Below are 20042 nucleotides of genomic sequence, written 5' to 3' on the forward strand. Positions count from 1 at the left end.
CCACTCTGCCACCCCATTCCTGCACACTGTGCTTCACAAAACCCCAAACCCAGCCCAGAGCTGCAGGGATGAGCTAAACTGTGACCAAGGGACACCAGGGAAGCCTCAAGAGCCCAAATTCCGCCTTGGAAAGGAGCCTGTGGCTCTGTGCCAGGCTGAAATTGTGGGGGAGCACCCCAGGGTGGCAGGGCTGGGTCTGGGGCTGTGTCCCAGCCCTGGCAGCAGCAGAGCCACCCACGGCAGGGCCGTTCCCATCAGGGATTTGGGGATTAATCCCTGAACTGCCCCGTGCAGCAGGACAGAGCCAGAACTCACATCCTGCAGGTGGGGAACCCAGGGAACCACTCAGGGCACACAGAGAGGGAGGAGTGTCACACACATCTTTTCATTAAAAACCTTCCTTTACGATTTTTCCTTCTGAGAAGCCTCAGAAACAAAATGTAAACAACGGTTATTTGCTACTTTAGAATGCAACAAGTGGATCTGTGATTGGCCTCGTGTAAATGTTTAAAATTAATGGCCAGTCACGGCAGAGCTGGCCTTCTCTCTGTCTGAGCCACAGACCTTTGTTGGTTTCTTCCTTTTTATTCTTAGCTTGGCCTTCTGAGGAGAACTTTTTCTATTTTTTTAGTGTAGTTTTAATGCAATATATATCTCAGAATAACAAATCAAGCCTTCTGAAGCACGGAGTCAGACCCTCAGACCCCTGTGAGCACGGCAGAGAGGAGGAGCTGTGCTCAGGCTGACTCACCCTGGAGAGGAACCACAGCACTGCCGAGGGCCCTGCCCTTCCACACCCACCCACGGCGGGCAAACAGGTTGTTCCACATCCCTGCTGGCACCAGGACAGGCAGCTTGGGCCCTGCACAGGGTGCAGCAGTGGCAGCCCAGCTCCTGGGGCGTGCTCTGCAGCTGCCAGAGACTCTGGGGTATTTTCTGACCCCCCTGTAAAGCAGGAGGTGGGTAATTTGTAATGGAAACACCAAGGATGCATTAATCACGGAGTAAACTGCTCAGAGACAGAAGGTGGGCAGGGCTGCAGCAGCCCAGGATGCCCTGCAAGGGTCAGTGCCAGGGACCATCTCCCACCAGCAGCACCATGGCTACCCCAGGATCAGGGTCAGGACTGGGCACATCCCCTAAAAACCAGCCAGCACTAACGCTGCTCACACAGCACCTCAGTGCTGAGGAGCTGATGCAGCCAAATTTAAAGCAAAACCCAGCACGGGCAGAGGTGGCACCTGGGGCACGGGGTAAAGGTGGCCTTGGTGACCCTGAGGGCTTTTCCAGCCTCAGCAATCCCTCTGGGAGCTCCTGCAGGGTGTTTTAGTGACCCTGAGGGCTCTTCCAGCCTCAGCAATCCCTCTGGGAGCTCCTGCAGGGTGTTTTTGTGTACTTTTGTGTTCCCCCAGAGCAGCACAGCGTGCCCCAGGCTTGGAGCAGCCCCTTCCAGCCCAGGCCAGGCCCTGAGCTGCAGGATCCATCTGTGTGCAGGGGGAAGGAGACAGCGTGGGGAAACCATCAGCATGGGGGAACAATTAGTGTGGGGAAACCATCGGCTTGGGGGAACCATGAGTGTGTGAGGGAACAACAACCAGCTTGGGGGAACCATCAGCATGGGGGAACCATCAGCTTGGGGAACCATCGGCTTGGGGGAACCATCGGCTTGGGGGAACAACAATCAGCTTGGGGACACAATCAGCATGGGGAAACCATGAGTGTGGGGGAACAACAATCAGCTTGGGGGAACCATCAGCATGGGGAACAACCAACTTGGGGAGACAGAGTGGGGGAACCATCAGCTTGGGGAAACAACAATCAGCTTAGGGGAACAGTCAGTGTGGGGGAACCATCAGCTTGGAGCAACAACAATCAGCTTGGGGACACAATCACCGTGTGGGAACAATCAGCTCGGGGAAACAACAATCAGCTTGGGGGAACCAAACAATCAGCTTCTCCTGTGCAGCTGACTCATCCCTTTCCTCCCCACCAGGGTTTCACTTCTGCCAGCCCCAGCACTGGGCCATGTGCTGATAACTCACCAGCCCCGCCTGGCACTGCCAGGGGCGATTTTCCTTTGTTTATAACACAGCAGGTAAAGGGAGCAGCAGAGCTTCCCAAGGCAGCCTGGCTGGGGCTCCCAGCTCATGGTAACCGGTGCCATCAGGCTGGGCAGTGGCCACAGAGCCTTCCAGCAGGGACACAGCACTGGGCTGCACCCCTGGGATGTTGTGTGCCCCCCACAGCCCCCCTGGATGGGGCCAGGGCTGGGGCTGTGCCAGGATGGACATCCCAGTGAGTGCCCACGAGCTGTACTGGTGGCACTGGTTAATTTAGAGCTGTACTGGTGGTGCTGGTTCATTCAGGGCTGTACTGGTGGCACTGCTCAATTCAGAGCTGTACTGGTTAATTCAATGCTGTACTGGTGGCACTGGTTAATTCAGGGCTGCACTGGTTCATTCAGGGCTGTACTGGTGGCACTGGTTAATTCAGGTGCCCCCCAGCATCCCTGCAGGACCCCCCGGCCCAGGCCCAGGGCAGGTGGGGACCCTGGGAGCTGTCACCATCGCAGGGAAGGTGACACCCAGGCTCTGCACACCTCTGCCACTCGCTGGCAGCCCCAGCCAGGCCACATGGGCCTCGCAGATGCTCATTCACAACCCTCCTCCTCCTCCTCCTACCAGCACAGGTGGTGAGAGAGAACCAGCCTGGGCTGCCTGCTCCTCATGGCAGGGATGGAGGCAGCAGAAAAACCCCATCAAAGGCAGCAGAAGGCTGGAAAAGCCCTTCCCAAGGCAGCAAAGGCTTTCAGAAGTCTGTCCTGTGTCTCTGCACCCTCATTGCTGCAGCTCCCCTTCCTCCAGCAGCACAAGCTGTCACCCACAAGGTGTCAGGTGCCTTGTTAAACTCAAATTTCAAGGTTCCCCCAATAAGGAGCTCATCTCCACAGCAGACACTGCCACAAACCAGAGGGAAATATTTCCTGGAGCTCTGTGTCCCCCTGGGCACTGCCCTGACTGGCTCCCAGTGGGCACCAAACCCCAGCAGTCCCTGAGCCCCTTGTACGGGGACCTTGGGCACCTGTGGGATCCATCTCCACACCTGTGGGATCCATCTCCACCCCATCCACACTCTGCAGGGCAGGGAGCACCTGCCCAACCCATCCCCAAACCCAATTACCAAGTTAATCCCTGCTCCTAAAGGATCTGGTGCAGCACAAAGCCCCTGAACTGCCAGAGCCTGGAGCCAGGGATGGCCCCGGATGCATGGCAATGTCCCAGACAGGGCTTGGAGCACCCAGGACAGTGGAAGGTGTCCCTGCCAGGGCAGGGGTGGGGCTGGATGAGCTGTGAAATCTCTCCCAAGCCATTCAGGTGCCACATCCCGATTTTAGCGTGGCAATAAAAAGCCACGATGTGCCAGGGGCTCCTTTCAGCTGCACAATGGCTCGGTAATTGCTGCCCTTTCACAGCCTGTGTGTCACCCAGGGCAGCTTTACCCTCCCCAGGCACCTCCAGACAGCGGTGCTGAGCAAAACGCGCCTCCCAAAATGCACCAAATGCACCTCCAAAATGCACCCCCAGCCCTGCAGGAGCTGCTCAGCCCCACATCCCGGGGGACACGCTCCAGCTCTGCTCTGCAGCACAACAAAACCCCTCCCCATGACTTTGCCACGGCCCAGTTTTGGAGAAGGACGAAAGAAATGACATTTTGAGCAGCATCCAAGGGAGCCAGGAGGAGCTGGGCAAGGGCCAAAGTCACCTGAGGACTCGAGCAGGAGCAGGAGCTGTTGGAAGGGGCTGCAAACCTTCCCTGGGCAGACACAGGCTCCTCATTTCAGATCATCTTCCCCAAAATTATTTTCCCCAAATTATTTATTATTTATAGAATTATTCCCCAATTATTTTCCCTAAAACCACAACCACCAAGGGCTGAAGAACAGCCCAGGGAGCCTCTCAAGGGCACAGAGCCCATCCCAAACAGCAGGGACCTGCACAGGGCAGAGTGACTTCTGCTGCCCTGGGACAATGACAGCTCCTTTGGGGCTGGGGACACCCCAAAACCCAGCTCTGCCCACCCCAAAGCCCAGGCAGCCCCAACAGACACTGCACCTGGAACTGAGCCCCCAGAGCCGATTAGAGCTGCAGGGCATTACTGCTGTTCCTGCTGCCACCCTTCCTTTCCCACACGGGATTATCCTGTCTGCACACAGCTCCCAAAATCCCATGGGGAATTCAGGAAATGCCCCGTGCTGGGCAGGAGCTGAGCTCCAGAGGGCTCTGTGTCCCAGGAGAGGAACCTGCAGGTGTCCCCTGCCCTGGGACACGTCCTGGGGCAGAAGGGACAGCAGGGACAAGCATCCAGCTCAGCACAGAGGGGAAAACAATCACCTCAGCTTTTCCCCATGCAGGAACATGAGCTGCAGTCCCGACAGAGCATCCCAGTCCTGGCTGACACCTTCACACAACCACAGAATAATGAGGTTCAAAGAGACCTCTGAGATCACCGAGTCCAACCTGTGCCCTGACACCTCAGCTGGATTATAGCACCCAGTGCCATGGCCAGGCTTTTTTTAAACACATGTGTGAGCACAGAAATCTAAAATCCTCACATCCAGAGCTCCAACATCTGCTCTTTGGGCCATCCCAATCTCAGCCCCCCACTTCTCCCTCCAGCCCCATCCCTGCCTTTCTGCCTGCTGGATTTTGGCAGAAAAGTGACATTACACACTTCTAATCAGCTGCATAGCTGTAATGTCAGTGCTATCAATCAATTTTGGGAGCCTTTTCCACGGCCTCAGGTCAAAATGCAGCGCTCTCCTGGGAGTCAGAGTGTGGCACAGAGTCACAGAATCAATCACAGAATCACACAATCACAGAAGGAGGTTGGGAGAGACCTCTAAGATCAAGTCCAACCCATGCCCTAACACCTCACCCAGACCACAGCATCCAGTGCCATGTCCAGTGTTTATTTAAACACATCCAGAGATGGTGATTCCACCACCTCCCTGGGGGGAGCATTCCAGTGCTTCATTATTCCTTTGGCGACAAATTTCTTCCTAATATCCAACCTACACCTTCCCTTCTTGAAGCAGCTTTCCCTAAAATCTCATGGAAGAAAATCCCACTCAGGGAGGGAGCTGGGGACACATCATTAATGGAAACAGCAATGGAGAGAATTCCTATTTATTGCTCTAAAATTAATCCCCTGGATCCCTGGCAGTGTCCCAGGCCAGGCTGGAGCACTTTGGGACAGTGGAGGTGTCCCTGCCATGGCAGGGGTGGCACTGGAGGGGCTTTAAGGTCCCTTCCATTCGACGGAACAATTAAGAGAATTCCTATTTTGGAATGGAAGCAGCAATGAAGAGAATTCCTATTTACTGCTCTAAAATGAATTCTCCATCCCTGGCAGTGCCCAAGGCCAGGCTGGATGGGGCTTGGAGCACCCTGGCCCAGAGCAGCCCCAGCCCTGCTGGGAGGGAGCTGTGTCCCAGCTGCTCAGCTCCACCAAGCTGCAGCCACCAATGTTATCTGGGCTCTCTCCTGCCCGGGGCAGCTGCCACATCTCAGCAAACATCAGCAGCATCAGCACAGGCTGAGGAACAGCCAGGAGCCTCCCTGGGATGTGCCCACGCCAGCAGGGGAAGGAGCAGCGATGTGGGAACACCTCACAGCCCAAAATGCTCCAGCCACACACATGGGGAGAGGGCACCAAGGACACCAAACCCCATTCTGGGTGAAGAAGCAGGGCCAGGAGTGCCCAAAGCCAGGTGTGAAGGGTGAGCAGAACACCAAACCCTTGTCCTTGGGTGAAGAAACACGGCCAGAGGTGCCCAAAGCCAGGATGGGGCTGCCCAGGCTCCTGCCCCTGCCCCTGCCCCAGGCTCCTGCCCCAAGCTCCCTGGCAGGACAGGAGGGCAGAGCTGGCTGTGCCCGGCCCCAGAGAGCAGCAGGGGCAGCTCCTCCAGGCTCTGCAGCACACAGGGCTCTTTGTTTTATTTATTAAACAGCAGCAGATTGCTGCAGGCAGCTCTAATCCAGCCTCGGTTTCCATAGACACCCTCGGCTTCCCCAGCACAGTTCCCAGGCAGCAGCAGCGGGGCTGGGGGAGCAGCTCTGACACCAAAGCCGAGCCCAGGGGCTCCTGCAGCCTTCAGAGCCCTTCCAGCTCCAGCTCTGCTAATTGCCTGCCCCGGAGAGAGGCTTTAATGAGCGCTTGGCCAGAGCTGCGGGAGGCAGAGGGGGAGGAGGAGGAGGAGGAGGAGGGGCTCACCTGGGACTGCACACACACCAGACCAAGGCCCAGCTCACTCCATGAGAGCCTTAACAAGGTGCAGCATCCCAGGGGGAGCTGGGACAGACACCTCAGAGCATGGGGGGACCTTGGAGAATCACCCCAAACCATAGCGGGAGCAAGGAGAGCCACCTCAAAGCATGAGGGGAGCTGGGAGAGTCATTCCAAGCTATGGGGGGAGCTGGGAGGGTCCCCTCAAACTGTGGGGGAACCTTGGAGGGTCGCTTCAAACCATGGGCTGAGATGGCAAGGTCAACTTAGACCATGGGGGGACCTGGGAGAGTCACCCCAAAACCATGGGGAGACCTTGGAGGGTCCCCCCAAACCATGGGGGGAGCTGGGAGGGTCACCCCAAACCATGGGGGGAGCTGGGACGGTCACCTTAGACCATGAGGGGACCTTGGAGGGTCCCCTCAAAGCATGGGGAGGACCTTGGAGGGTCCCCCCAGACCAGGGCAGTAAGGAGGGAGGACACAGGAGGATGCCTGGGCAACAGGGAGGCTGGAAAAGCAGCTGCCCTTTAAAGGATTTCCTGAGCAATGAAAGGGTGAGAAAGGGGAAGGAGGCAGCAGCAGCCACAGCTCGTGGTGTTTGCCATGGGCTGGGCAGACACAAACCCTGGCAGCGGGCACAGGGAGGCTCCAGCAGGGCAGAGCTGCTGCAGGCAGGGCACAGTCCCAGCCCCACAGCACTGGGGACCCCCACGTGCCCCTTTTCCTCTCCCCTGCCCCTCCAGAGGGGCAGCTCAGCCCCAGCTCCCCGGCCAAAATCCGCTGCTTCCCCTTCTCCAAAGGAGAACAAACCACCACAAAACCACCCTGAGCCACAGCCCTGACACTCAGGGTACCAGGGGCTTTCCAGGCTGCATTATCAGTAAATCCAGAGACACTGAGGCACGGCAGGAGCAGCTCCACGCCGAGCTCTGCTCCCCAGCAGCACCAAAGATCTGCTTCACCCCTGGGAATCTCCAGAAATCTCCATTCAGCAGCAAACGGGGACTTACCCAACTCTTTGGATCCTTGGCTTTCACTGGCCAGCTCCCCCATCTTCACCAGAGCATCAAAGTACCCCTTGGCTGCATATGTCATGCCTAAAAAGCACAAAAAAATGAGGTTATGCTCTCCTAAAAGGCTGTTGGAACTTCTGGGGCACTGAGGAGGCTCTGGACACTAAAATAGGCTAAATTACCTCCAAGGGCCCAACCCCACGGGGAGGGAGCACACAACAAACAGAGGAAAGGCAGCACGGGGAGCTGCAGCAGTGAGATTACAGGGTAATTCAGGATTTAAAAAGGTGCACGCAGGACTGTGGTGGTTTCCATTGCAGCGCAAGCATCGGGCTGCTGGGAGAACTCACTGCAGAATAATTGAATATCACAGACTTTCATTACAGCTCAGCCTTGTTTGTTGACATTCCAGCTCCACACTCGACTCTAATCAGATAAGCAGGGGGTTTCCTCTAATCACAGAACGCGCTGTACAGCCCCAGCTCCAGCTTCCAGCGCTGCCTCTGCTCTGCCCCCTGCGCTCTGCCCTTCCTCCAGGTGAGGAGGCCAGCTGAGCCAGGCCAAGTTAAAAATTACAGGAAGATCCCTGGCTGCACAGCGGGGATGTGGGAAAGGCACAGAGGCAGTGATCCCAGTGCTCATCCCAGAGTGGTGGGACAGGGCAGCACAAACAGCTCCACCTCCCCCGGGTGGTTAAACATCAGGAGAATCAATAAAAACCACAGTCCAACACAGTCCCAAGGGTCAGCAGAGCTCTTCCCCTGTCAGACCTGACTGTGCTGCCAGGAGGGAACCAGCAGGGAAAAGCAGATTATGAACCCCACTCTGCTGGGATGCACTGGGATTGGGGGAAAGCTGCTGCCTGTGGGGAGGGTGCCCTGTGCCCCTGGAATTTCTGTGCCCCTGGAATTTCTGTGCCCCAGGAATGTCTGGAAAGCTGCTGCCTGTGGGGAGGGTGCCCTGTGCCCCTGGAATTTCTGTGCCCCTGGAATTTCTAATTTCTGTGCCGCTGGAATTTCTGGAAAGAGGGTGCCCTGAGCCCCTGGAATGGCTGGGCGTCTGCTGCCTGTGTGCAAGGTGCCCTGTGCCCCTGGAATTTAGGGAAAGAGGGTGCCCTGTGCCCCTGCTGTCCGTGTGGAAGGTGCCCTGTGCCCCCTCCCCGGGGCTCAGAGGGCCCTGGGCAGTGGAGCTGGACGGGCACTGCCCCATCACGCTGGGTGAGCCATTAAACCCCAGCTCAAAGCAGTGCCCAGCTGGCAGGACGCTGTGTCCGGGCACCTGGGAACAGGGGGAGGGCTCAAAACCCTCCTGGGAACGGCCAGGAGCTCACCTGAGCTGGGGGAAGGGAAAGGAAAAAAGGAAAAAGGAAAAAGGAAAGGAAAAAGGAAAGGTGCTGCAGGCAGGGAGCAGGAGCAGGATGCTCCCCAAAGGTCGGGTGCCAACCCTGACACTTCAGGCACCAAAGGGATTTTTCCCCCCTGGCTGAAGGTGATGACAGACTCTGTCCCACGGGCATTTTCACTGGGATTGTTCCAAAATCAAATCCAGGAGACACGTGCAGATCTGAAGGGAGCAGAGCCCTCCCTGGAAAAACACAGCTCTGGGTGGAGCAGAGCTTAAAGCTCCTTGAAACACAGCCGGGGAGGGCCCAGGCAGTGCACAAAGCCAGTTTAAGTCAAAATAGCCCATTTTGGGGTTTAATCAATTCCTAACTTCCTTTTGATCACTTAAATCCACACCTCCCTAATGGCTCCCAATAGGATCCTGCATTCCCAATCAAGAGCTGCCATCAACACTTTGGGGCTTTTCCCTTCTCTTCATTCTTTTGGGCAATTTAAACATTTCAACAGCACCTCTTTAAACGGGGCTTAAAACCTCAATTCTCAGTACTTTAAACAAACATTTAAAGAACTGTTTGCAGATGTGTTTTGTTATCCTGCTGCCTCCCAGCATTTTCTGCCTGGAATCCCTCCTGCATCCGTGGCCTTGCACATCACCACCCTCACAGTTCCTTCCCCATGGGATCAAGGAACTTGTCCACAAAAAACCCCAAAGATTTTCAACAAAAACCCCAAAAGATTTTCAACAAAAACCCCAAAAGATTTTCAACAAAAACCCCAAAAGATTTTGCAGCTTTCCCCCTCCCCAGTCTGGCAGCCCCAATGCCACTTACTTGCTAAGGCTTTTTCATAGGTCTTCCCCATAGAAATGAAATTCCTGAGGCTGGGGTTGAACTGCTCCATGATGGTCTAAAGGGGAGAGAACATGGGGTTAGCAGGGGCGATGGGGAGTGGGGTGAGCAGCTCTATCCTGATAAATACAAAAAGAGAACAACAACAACAACAAATCCTGCCATTTCCCTACTAGAGGCCCCAGGATCCTCCACTGAGGAAGACCATGGTGGGTCTGAGCACAGGAGGGACAGGAACAAGGAACAAGGGAGTTCTGCAGTGCCCCAGGAAAGGAAAGTGAATGCCCCAACCAGAGAATTATCAGATATATCAAAAATAACCATAATAACAACTCTTAGTGGCTGTTTGGGGCAGCAGCAGCCTCAGACCAGCCAGGGAGGTGACCCAAGAGCTGGGGATGGTGGCAGGTGATGTGCCACCCCCAGGATGGCCACAGAGAACAGAATCCCAAATGTGCAGCCAGGATGGGGCAGGGCAGAGCCCTCAGCACTCCCTGAGCTGTGCCAGGGATGGCACCAGGATGGCACCAGAGCCCCTTGGCACTGCCCAGGGTGAGGGTGAGCTCTGCCTGAGCTCTCCTGCCTGGCCCCAGGGCCCTCAGCTCGGATGGGGGAAGGAATAATCGGCTCAGGAGAACAAGGAGGGCTCTGTGTGCGCACAGCCCTCCCTGGCAGGGCCCTCAGCCCACCCCAAAATCCCAGATCCCCATTCCTGCCTGGATCCTCTGCATCCAGCCCAGCCCCAGAGCTGGGCCTGAGCCCCTGCCCCACCTTGGGGACACCTCCTGCCCAGGTGCCACCAGAAAATGGAGCTGAGAGTGCCCCTGAGGGGGAAGGCACCTCGGGCATTGCTGCTGGGAATGGGGGCAATTCCTGCTGGGAATGGGGGCAATTCCTGCTGGGAATGGGGAGCAATTCCTGCTGGTAATGGGGAGCAATTCCTGCTGGGAATGGGGAGCAATTCCTGCTGGGAATGGGGAGCAATTCCTGATGGGGCATTGCTGCTGGGAATGGGGGCAATTCCTGATGGGAATGGGGGCAACTCCTGCTGGGAATGGGGGCAATTCCTGCTGGGAATGGGGGCAATTCCTGGGGCATTTCTGCTGGGAATGGGGGCAATTCCTGCTGGGAATGGGGGCAACTCCTGCTGGGAACAGGGGTAATTCCTGGGGCATTTCTGCTGGGAATGGGGCATCCCTGCTGGGAACAAGGGCTCTGCAGCCCCAGGCTGCTGGCAGAGCCCCAGCCCGGGCAGGGCAGGGAGGGAAGGCAGGCAGACACTTAGAGGGAATAAGCTGATTAAGCATCTGTCACCTCATCTCAGGCTGCCCCAACACTATAAAGCTCATTTTCTGCCCGAGGCATTTATATCTCAGTCAGTCCCTGCTGCCTGGGCCTTGGCTCCGACAACTGAATTGTCTCCCCACGAGTGCAGGGCTCAGCCAGAGCCCTTTTGGGGCTCCTGTGGGCAGGATCTGTGTGGGGCACAGCCAGAGGGGTGGCATCACCCCAATGCTGCTGTTTCAGCAGGAATCTGCTGGTCCTGCCAGGCCGGGATGTCCCCAGAGCACCAGCTACCACTGCAAAGGGCAGGAGATGATTGACGAGGCTAACGAGGAGCTGCCCCGCTAATTAAGGCTGCAGGCCAACACCAGCGCCCCTGGAAGCCGTTTTGGGGCAGCTCAGAGCACTTTGGTGGATGTGCTGAGCCTGAGAGCAGAGAAACGAACCTGTAGCAACAAGCCAGGTGTTCTCCAGCGTGCAGGAGACAATTGCACAGCAGTTAATTAGCACTGGAGGATTGCTCCATCCTGCCCACATCATGGTTAACTCCAGTCCAAAATGCTCCTGGGCTGCCCCATGGATCAGCCAGCGCTGGGATCAGTGGCCATGGCAGGGACAGGGACAATCCCTGCCCACAGCAGGGACAGGGACACAGCCCCAGCCCCACACTCAGGCTCAGCCCAAGCTCTCTGAGCCTCAGCAATAGTTAAGCAGCAGAAATGTTGGCAGAATTTCTGCAGGGAGGAGATTTTTGGGCGGCTCGCAGGTTCAGAGCAGTGTTTGTGTACGAGGACGTGCACGGGGATATGTAAATAGTGTGATTTTCTCAGCAGTGCCCGTGTAAACACATCGTCCTGAGCATGAAACCCGGGGAATTAATGATGGAACAGGATCTCCAGGCAAAGCACCGGCCAAAATCCAGCACATCTTGCCCAAAGCAGGGGGAATCAAAGCAGAATCAAAGCACAGCCCAGCCCTGGCACTGCTCAGGGCAGGTCCTGCTCCCCACGGATCCACAGGAGACGTTTTAAAGCAACAAATAAAGAGATAAAATCCCCCAGAGGGGCTCGTGGGGCGGCTGAAGGAGCGGGAAGGTGACTCTGAGCTGGCCAAATAAAATTCACCAGCCCCCAGGAGGAAGTTTGCTGAAAGTGAATGTTTTTAAAACATTGTCTGGAGCCTCCAACAAAAACAGCCTGGCAGGATGAGAGCGGTGACAAGGGCTCCTCACCCCAGAGATAAAAATAAAAATAAAAATAGCCCTTTGCAAGCGCTGCTCTCTCTCCAGGGTGGGAAGGGAAGGGGACTCCAGAGCCTTCTCACCCTGCTCCAGGTGAGAGACCTGGCAAGGAGAAACTGGGAAATGAACGGGTTTGTGCCATGGGCTGGCTCAGCAGCATCACCCCCATGGCAAGGACGAACAGTGGGGAATTTACAGATTTGTGCCATGGGATGGCTCAGCAGCATCACCCTCACACCAGGGATGTGCTGGAGCTGCTCCCCTGCCAGCACAGGGCTCATCCCCTCCCTGGGGGCACCAGGGGCTCTGTCCCCCTCAGGAGAGGTGAATCCAGGCTTGCAGGACACCAGCAGCAAAGCAAATATCCAGTAGCACTGTGGCAATGAAAGCAAATCCCATTCTCCCCAGATTTTTGCCCCCTCAGCAGCACCCACAAGTTGTTTGCCTTCCATGGGCTGCCTGGGCAGAGTTCAGAAAAACACAGACACAAAACCTGGCAGCCAAGGGTTGAAAGGGCTTTGCTTTGTTCCACTGAGCTGAATTCCCTGGGTAATACCACTCAGCTCCCCGGGACTGGCACGGCTTTGTTCAGCTGCCAAAAATGAAACTAATGCAAAGCACAAGGTCTCCAGGACACAGCCCTGCTCCCTGGGCTGGGGGAAGAGGCAGCACAAACAAGGTCCCTTTCTGCCCTCTGAGCACACTCCAGCTGCAGCCAGGATGCTCCAAGCCCTATATTAACCCACAAGGAAAAGTTCAGGATCAGGGGAAAGAGTAAAACACCCCGAGCTGGAAGGAGCCCGCAAGGATCATGGAATTCCAGCTCCTCAATCCTGAATTTAAGCCCTGCTCAAGCTGGAAGTGGCTTCTCCTGCTCAACAGCTGAAGGGCAGCATTCCCAACACATCCCTGGAAGGGCTCCAAAGCCACATGGATGTGGCACCTGGGGACGTGGCTCCAGCACTGAGGGAATGGTTGGATCTGATGATGCACTCAGAGGGCATTTCCAACCTTTTTAAGGATTTTGTGGTTCCCTGCAGGGCTGACCCTGCACAGGGCCCAGCCAGGGATTCCCTGGGTGACCATGAGGATTCCCTGGGTGACACCCATCCCTGGGTGACCCTCATGATTCCCTGGGTGACCATGAGGATTCCCTGGGTGACACTCATGATTCCCTGGGTGACCATGAGGATTCCCTGGGTGACCTCCATCCCTGGGTGACCATGAGGAGCAGGCTGGAGGGACAGGACAGCACCAGGGGACTCTCCCTGCCACTGCCACACTGCAGGAACAGCTCAGCCCCCAGGAAGTTTTGTGCCTAAATGGGTCAGCCCTGCTCCAGGAGCACTTTCATCATTTTGCCATCAATATTTAATGCCCAGCAAAGCCCAGTGCTGCCTCCTCCATCACAGCTTGTCCTGCCTGGCACCATCAGGAACAGCCCTGGGGGTTTCAAGAGCCAAGTTTCTGTCAAGGAGCCCAGGGAAAATCAGGGGGGAAAGTCAGGGAAAAAAAACCAGTCCCCATCTAAAGGCATTGAGTTTCTCCTGGCTGTCATGCCAGAGGACGAGGGCACCCAAGACTCAGGGAAAGAGCTCTGAATGAGCTGTGTTGGGGTCTGGGCTCGAGGAGAGCTGGGATGAGGATCCACAGGGGGCTCAGAGCCCTCAGCACTGTGGGAACACCCTCAGCACCCACCCCTGGGCAGCCCTCCAAGGCTGGGCCATCCTCAAATCCTTGGGGCTGGCATCTCCCCCAGGAGGCAGGAGGGTGCCAGAGAGGTGGCACCAGGGGCTGAGCCCCAGGCTGTGCCCAGAGGAGCTGTGTGCACTGTGCCCTGCAACACGAGCAGCAGTGCTGAAACCTTACCCAGGGCAGGCTCAGCACCACGGGCACCGAGGGCACAGCAGCACCTGGGGATGGGAGCAGCACCCTGGGGACACCCAGGGGAGCAGCACCCAGCTCCAGCAGTGTGGGACACACTGGGCAGGCAGGAGCTGCTGCTCCCCAACACCTCATTGCCCTGCCTGCAGGTGTCCCATCTCCAGGGAGGCCAGGAGGGCTCTCCCAGCCTGGCATGGATGGATGGATGGATGGAAGGATGGATGGATGGATGGATGGATGGATGGATGGATGGATGGATGGATGGAGCAGCATTCCCAGCTCAGAGCCCTGGCAGTGCCAGTGCCCAGCTCACCACAGAGCCCTGGGGTGCTCCCCACAGATTTCCCAAGGCTGCAGGGAGAACAGGGCATGGATGGAATTCGGGGTGCCACAGGCTGGCTCCTTCCTCCTGTGCCACACTCATCATCCCTGCACTCCAAATACACCAAAGGAGCCACGGTTTCTCTCCTGAACCATTTGAGGAAGAATCACTCCCATCCCTCAGGACATGAGCAGAGGCTGTGGTGCCACAGTAAAGTGGATTAGAGCTGATGGGGAGCTAAGGACCCTCAGGAACTCTCTCCACACCTTACTGGACAATTGATTACAGCTGATGGGGAACTAAGGACCCTCAGCAATCCTGTCCACACCTTCCTGCACCACAATTCAGCCTGGAGTTGGGGGTGTTGTTAGGCAAACACCTCTTGAAAGGCAGAGCCACACACACAGCACCACTGCAAACGCATCTCCCGCACGGAAAAATGGCTTTAAAATGAAATGGAGGTTGGGCTGTAAACGGCAATAATCTCATCTGGCAGGAGGAGACAGATCTGTCTTGGGGGAAGGAAGATTTGCCAGTCCCTGCTTTCTGCAAAAAGACAATCCCGAGCAGGGGCTGGGCGGGGAGGGAGCTGCCCATCCTCATCCTCAGCCTCATCCTGGGGGCTCGGGGCAGAGCCCGGCCCAGCTGTGCCGCTATCGGGGCTGTGGCAGTGAATCAGCAGCGCCCAAGGTGGGATCACGTTGGCGGAAGGTGCCAGCAGCCTCCGTCTCCCTCTGTAATTACTCCCCGCGTGTAGGCAGCTGCCTGTAGTGGCAGCATCGGCTCGGGGGCGGCTGACAGCTCCTGCACCAGCTCATTAGCACACTCACTCCCAGGGCGAGCGCTGCTTCTGCACAACCATGACAATGGGCTGGCTCCCAGCACCGCGCCTCGGGAGAGACGGAGCCGGGCATGGGCACGGGGATGGATGGGCATGGGCATGGGCGGCTGCTCCTGCCAACCCACACCTGCCGGGATGGGCAGGGGCTCGGCAAAGATCGGGGTGCCCCAGGATGGGCAGGGGGCACGGGAAGGCTCGGTCACATCCCGGGATGGGCAGGGGGCACGGCAAAGATCGGGGTGCCCTGGGATGGGCAGGGGGCTCGGCAAGGATCGGGCACCCAGCCTGGTCCCCGCAGGATGGGGCTCGGTGGCATTGGGGTTTGTCTCCTCCTGCCCATGGAAAGGTTCAGGCTCCTGCACAGGCCAAAAAAACACCTGGGGAATGGGGATTGAGGGACTGGGATTGAAGCCCTGGGACTGGTTTTGGAGTCAGACTCCAAAGCCCAAGGAGGTCCAGAAGACCCCAGCCCCCAGGTGGCCCCAAGAGTGGCCCAAGTCCTCAATGGAGCAGGGACACTCCAGGCTCCTGCAGGCACCACACGGCACACGCACATCTCCGGAGGCCAGAAAAGCACTGCTGGCTTCAGAGCAGCCTCTGCCCACCACAGGAACACAACCGGAGCCAGGAGCACCCTCCTGCAGCTCCCAGCAGGCAGACACTGATTTTGGGGGAACCCATGAGATCTCCAGCAGCTCCATCTCCTCACTGCCTGCATGTGGCTGCTGCCACCGGCATCCCGGGGAGCCGAGGAGTTCCCTGGTGATGGAGAGCGCATGGAGAGCCCCAGCCCCGGCTGTTGGCACCCCGGGCACCCCTGCCCCGGAACTGCCGGGCAGCAGCGGCCCCTCAGCCCCGGATGGGCTCCACACGTGCCGGGACAGACGGACAGCCCTGGGCCGGGCCCGGGGTGACGGTGACCCGCACCCCAACCCTGCCATTATCCCCGTGCTTCGAGGGCTCCACACCTCAAACAACAACTGAGTCATGGCCGGGGCTGCTCCCAGCCCCTGTTTGCCCAGGCGGTGCCAGCAGCGCCAGGGCACAGCGCGGGGTGCCAGCTCTGCCCCAAGGACAGCGGGCACGGGGCATGTCCGGGCACAGCAGCTGGGCACAGGCTGCGAGGCAGCCCCAGGGACCACAGCAAAATGCCACCAAGATTCAGAGCCACCAAGATTTCGGGTGCCACAGCTCGGCCCGAACCGCTGTTACACCCCAGAATCTCCAAAACCAACACTTCACAACTTCACCGCCTCGGTACTTTCTGCACTACATTCTTCTATCTTTTTTTTTTTTTTTTCTTTCCCTGCTCTGTGCTCCCAGGTAACTCAATCCAAGCCCTTAAATCACAGGAAATCGTGCAAGCTTCCCAGTTTAACAAACGACATCCTGCGTTCCACGTTCGGCCACAGCAGTTTGATTACTCCTGCTCTCAGACCCAGCAGAGCACAAACTGCTTCCTTCGGGGGGGAACTCGAACCACACAAATTGAATTGTTGCTTTTTCTCAGGACACGGGCAGCAAAGCAGAGAGGGAAAACTGAGAATTCCCGAACTCCAGGGGACGGGGAGGGCTCTGGTTTGGGGCAGAGCAGAGTGCCAGGGGCTGCCCCGCTGCGGGGTGATGCGGGGACAGCGCTGCCCACCCGGGCTCGGGCATCCCCACGGGGGTACCGGTGCCCGTAGGTACCCCCGATAAGGCTGGGGGTGCCCGGAGGTACCCGGGGAGGGCCCGGGGAAGGCTCGGGGTACCCGGGGAAGGCCCGGGAAAGGCTCGGGGTGCCCCAGCGGCCCCACCGGCCCGGCCGAGCGGCTCCGGGCACATCCCAGGGCCGGCCCCGGCGGCGCCTCCGCCCGCGCTGCCCCCGCGCGTCCCAGGGAGGAGAAACGCGATAATTCAACGATAATTCCAATAACTCGAATGCAGCAAAGCAGGCAGGCGGGCACCTGTTGCGGACTCACCTTGTAGACATTCTCGGTGAGGCGGTGCACCTCCTCGGAGCGGGCCATGCCGGGCGGGCCGGGCAGCACCATGGGCGGCTGCGGGCGGGCGGGCGGAGCCGGGCGGGCAGAGCGCGGGCAGAGCGCGGAGCGGCGGCGGCCGAGCCTTTTATCAGCTCCCGGAGCCGTGCCCGCCCCGCACCGCCCCGGCCAGCCCCGCGGGGAGGAGCCGCGCTGTTCCGGGCCGGGCCGGGCTGCGAGTAACGACGGGAGTACGAGCGGCGCGGGGGAGGAGGGAGGGATGCGCCGCGCCGGGCCCACCGTGCGCGATCACATGCCCGTTCCCCATGCCCATCACCCATGCCCATTCCCCATACCCCATCCCTATCGCTATTCCCATTCCCCATCCCCGTTCCCATTCCCCATCCCCATTGCCCATCCGTATTCCCATCCCCATTCCCCATCCCTCATCCCCATTCCCACTCCATTGTCCCTCCTCCACCCCACTGCCCATCCCACACCCCATAACCTACCCTACACTCCTGCCGTACCTCACCCCACAGCTTACGACCCCACACCATCCCCCTGCTCTACCCCACACCATGGCTCTCGCTGTGCCCCACATCCCTGAGCTGTCCCCCCCCTCCATCCCTTGCTGTACCCCCTCTCTGGGGCTGGGCTCTGTCCCCAGCTGTGCCCCGGGCAGGGGATGAGAAGGAAGAGCTGCCCGTGGTTTGTGGGTAAGGAGGGTGCACATTGTGCAGGGAGCCAGCAGAACAGGGTGGGATGAGCCGTCACCACGACTACGGCTGGGGATGCTCAGCCCAAGGAAAACCAGCCCCTGCCTCCCACCTCGCTGTCCCCGGGCTGTCCCACCACCTGGCCAGCCAGGAGAGCCAGGATTCCCAAGGGAGGCTCCTGCCAGAGCTCTCTCAGGTCCCTGTGGGACACCCAAGCCATCCCTGTCCTTCCCATGCCTCGGGCCAACGACAGCAGATTTTGGCCAGGTGCTGAGGGACACCAGGGGCCCTAGAGCCAGTGTCCCCATCCCTGTGCCCTGCTGAGGGACACCAGGAGCAGGGCCAGTGTCCCCATCCCTGTGCCCTACCCTGCTGTCCTCCCCCGCTCTCCGCAGCGTGAGCCGTGGTTAAAGGGAGCCCCAGGGCCAGGCTGTGCCCCTGGGCTGAGCCTTCCTCTCCCTGCTCTCTGCTGTGAGAAGCAGTGAAAGAGTTAAGCTGCTGAGTGCGTTATTTTCCCTCACATCCATCAGTTTCCCAGAACAAGGAGCCCAGGTCGATACCTTGGTCCCAAACCTCCCGTGTCTGTTCCCCTTCCCGCTCTCCCTCCCAGCCCTGGCAAGGCCAGGAGGGGCAGCTGCTCCCTCTGGCTGCCTCTGGGTCCCATTTTGGCTTCAGCCTCGGAGGTTCCACACTCCAGAGCACAGTGAGGAATTTACAGCCCCTGAGAAGGATTTTTCTCACGTTTCTGGAGTGCCCAGTTAACCCTTTCCCGCTGGGGCGGAGGAAAGGGAGCCGCTGTGGCACCGGAGGTGTCCCCAGAGGAATCCCTGGCTGCCTGCGTGGCTGCTGGGACACCACGGTGCCACTTTCCCTCCCATCCCACGTGGCCAGACACAGCTCCCTCAGCCAGACACCAGCACCTCGCTGCTCTCCAGTGAAGGATTCAGCATCAAGCAGCCAGGAGTAGAGTGCCTCTCCCTGCATCTCCATCACCTTATTTTTAGTTACGTTATGTAAGTTCTTCGCTACGTCATGGATGTGGGGGGTTCTTGCATCTAATTCCAGTGTGACAGCCCAGCAATTCAAACAAGCTGTTCCTCTGCTGAGGAAGATAAAAGGATTTGTAATTTCTGATAATAAAAGAGGCCTTTTGGGACGGCCCTCAGAGAATCTCTTCCATCTAGGCCTGCTCGCAGACAGCCGCTCCACTTTCCACCCGTGCTCTGCTTCTCCTTATCCCCTGGAATCTGAGTGCTGAAAACCTTTCTCTCTCAGATCCCCCTGGAAGCAGCCAGGGAGTTCATTTCCCCACAGTCAGAGCCACATGGGGTGAAATATCCTTGACCCTGGTCCTTGCCATGTCCCAGTCCTGGCTGGCAGTGCCCAGCGCTGCCCATGCTGGAGCGGTGCCCAAGCCCACGGTGGCATTGCCACCCTGCAGCACCCTGGGAGCTCTCAGCAGGAAAAACCTGCCTCTGCCTCGTGCCTCAGCCTTTGCTTTGATTGCCTTTGATTTATTTTTTTTAATTTTTTTTTCCTGGTTGCTGCTCGCTGCCTCTCTGTCAGGGTGATTCACTCGGCGGGGCTCGGCGGCAGCTGGAGCGTGCCCAGGGTAACCATGGTGCCAGAGCCCCGTGGGTTACCTGCACCCCCTGCTCCATGTGCCCGTGTGAGGGCGGGCCCATCCAGCACGGGCCGTGGGTGCAGTGTGGGGAACACCACGGCAGGCTGGGAACAGCAGTGGGACGAGCAGGCAGCAGCGCCGGGGCTGGCAGGGGCCCATCCGTCCATCCATCCATCCATCCGTCCATCCGTCCATCCATCATCCATCCATCCATCCATCCATCCGCCGTCCGTCCGTCCCTCCCGGCGGCACAGGCCACCTCCAGCCCGGGTGGAGCGGGGTTGCTGTGGCAACAATCACTTATGTAATCCACCCCGCTCGGCTGCAGGTGTGGGGAGGAAATTGTGCTATTTTCGAAGTTTCATTAGGTTCCTTCTTAATTACCAGCATGGCACCGTGCCAGCGCTCCCGGACGGGGCATGTGCCAGGCACAGGGACTGAGGGTGGGGACGGGGCAGCGATGGCCACGACAGTGGTGACTGTGACAGTGACAACCAGGGCAGTGACGGCCAGGGCAGTGACGGCCAGGGCCGTGACAACCGATGGCAGCAGTGGCTGGAGCAGTGATGTCCCAGGGCAGTGACAGCAGCTGCACCAAGGGACAGTTCCCTGTCTGTTCCCAGCCTGGGGACACTGTCCCTGCTCCCAAAATGCCACCCCGGTGCCTGCCAGGGAG

General features: G+C 58.4%; 1 protein-coding gene across 7 annotated transcripts in view; it reads right to left on the reverse strand.

The window, feature by feature from the left end:
• The window catches only part of BAIAP2 (BAR/IMD domain containing adaptor protein 2), a 41946-nt gene extending 24763 nt beyond the window's left edge, over positions 1-17183 (reverse strand). For all 7 annotated transcript variants that reach the window (XR_012583203.1, XM_074555088.1, XM_074555085.1 and 4 more), the window contains exons 1-3: positions 17024-17183; positions 9474-9549; positions 7298-7384 (exon numbers count right to left, since the gene is read on the reverse strand). Coding sequence is in view for 6 of the 7 variants with exons in the window: in XM_074555088.1 (XP_074411189.1) it covers positions 7298-7384; positions 9474-9549; positions 17024-17095 (235 nt within the window). In the remaining variant the exon portion in view is untranslated. The remainder of the gene's footprint in view (positions 1-7297; positions 7385-9473; positions 9550-17023) is intronic.
• Positions 17184-20042: the final 2859 nt, after the last annotated feature.

Source organism: Zonotrichia albicollis, chromosome 19, assembly GCF_047830755.1.
Source record: "Zonotrichia albicollis isolate bZonAlb1 chromosome 19, bZonAlb1.hap1, whole genome shotgun sequence".
NCBI lineage: Eukaryota > Metazoa > Chordata > Aves > Passeriformes > Passerellidae > Zonotrichia > Zonotrichia albicollis.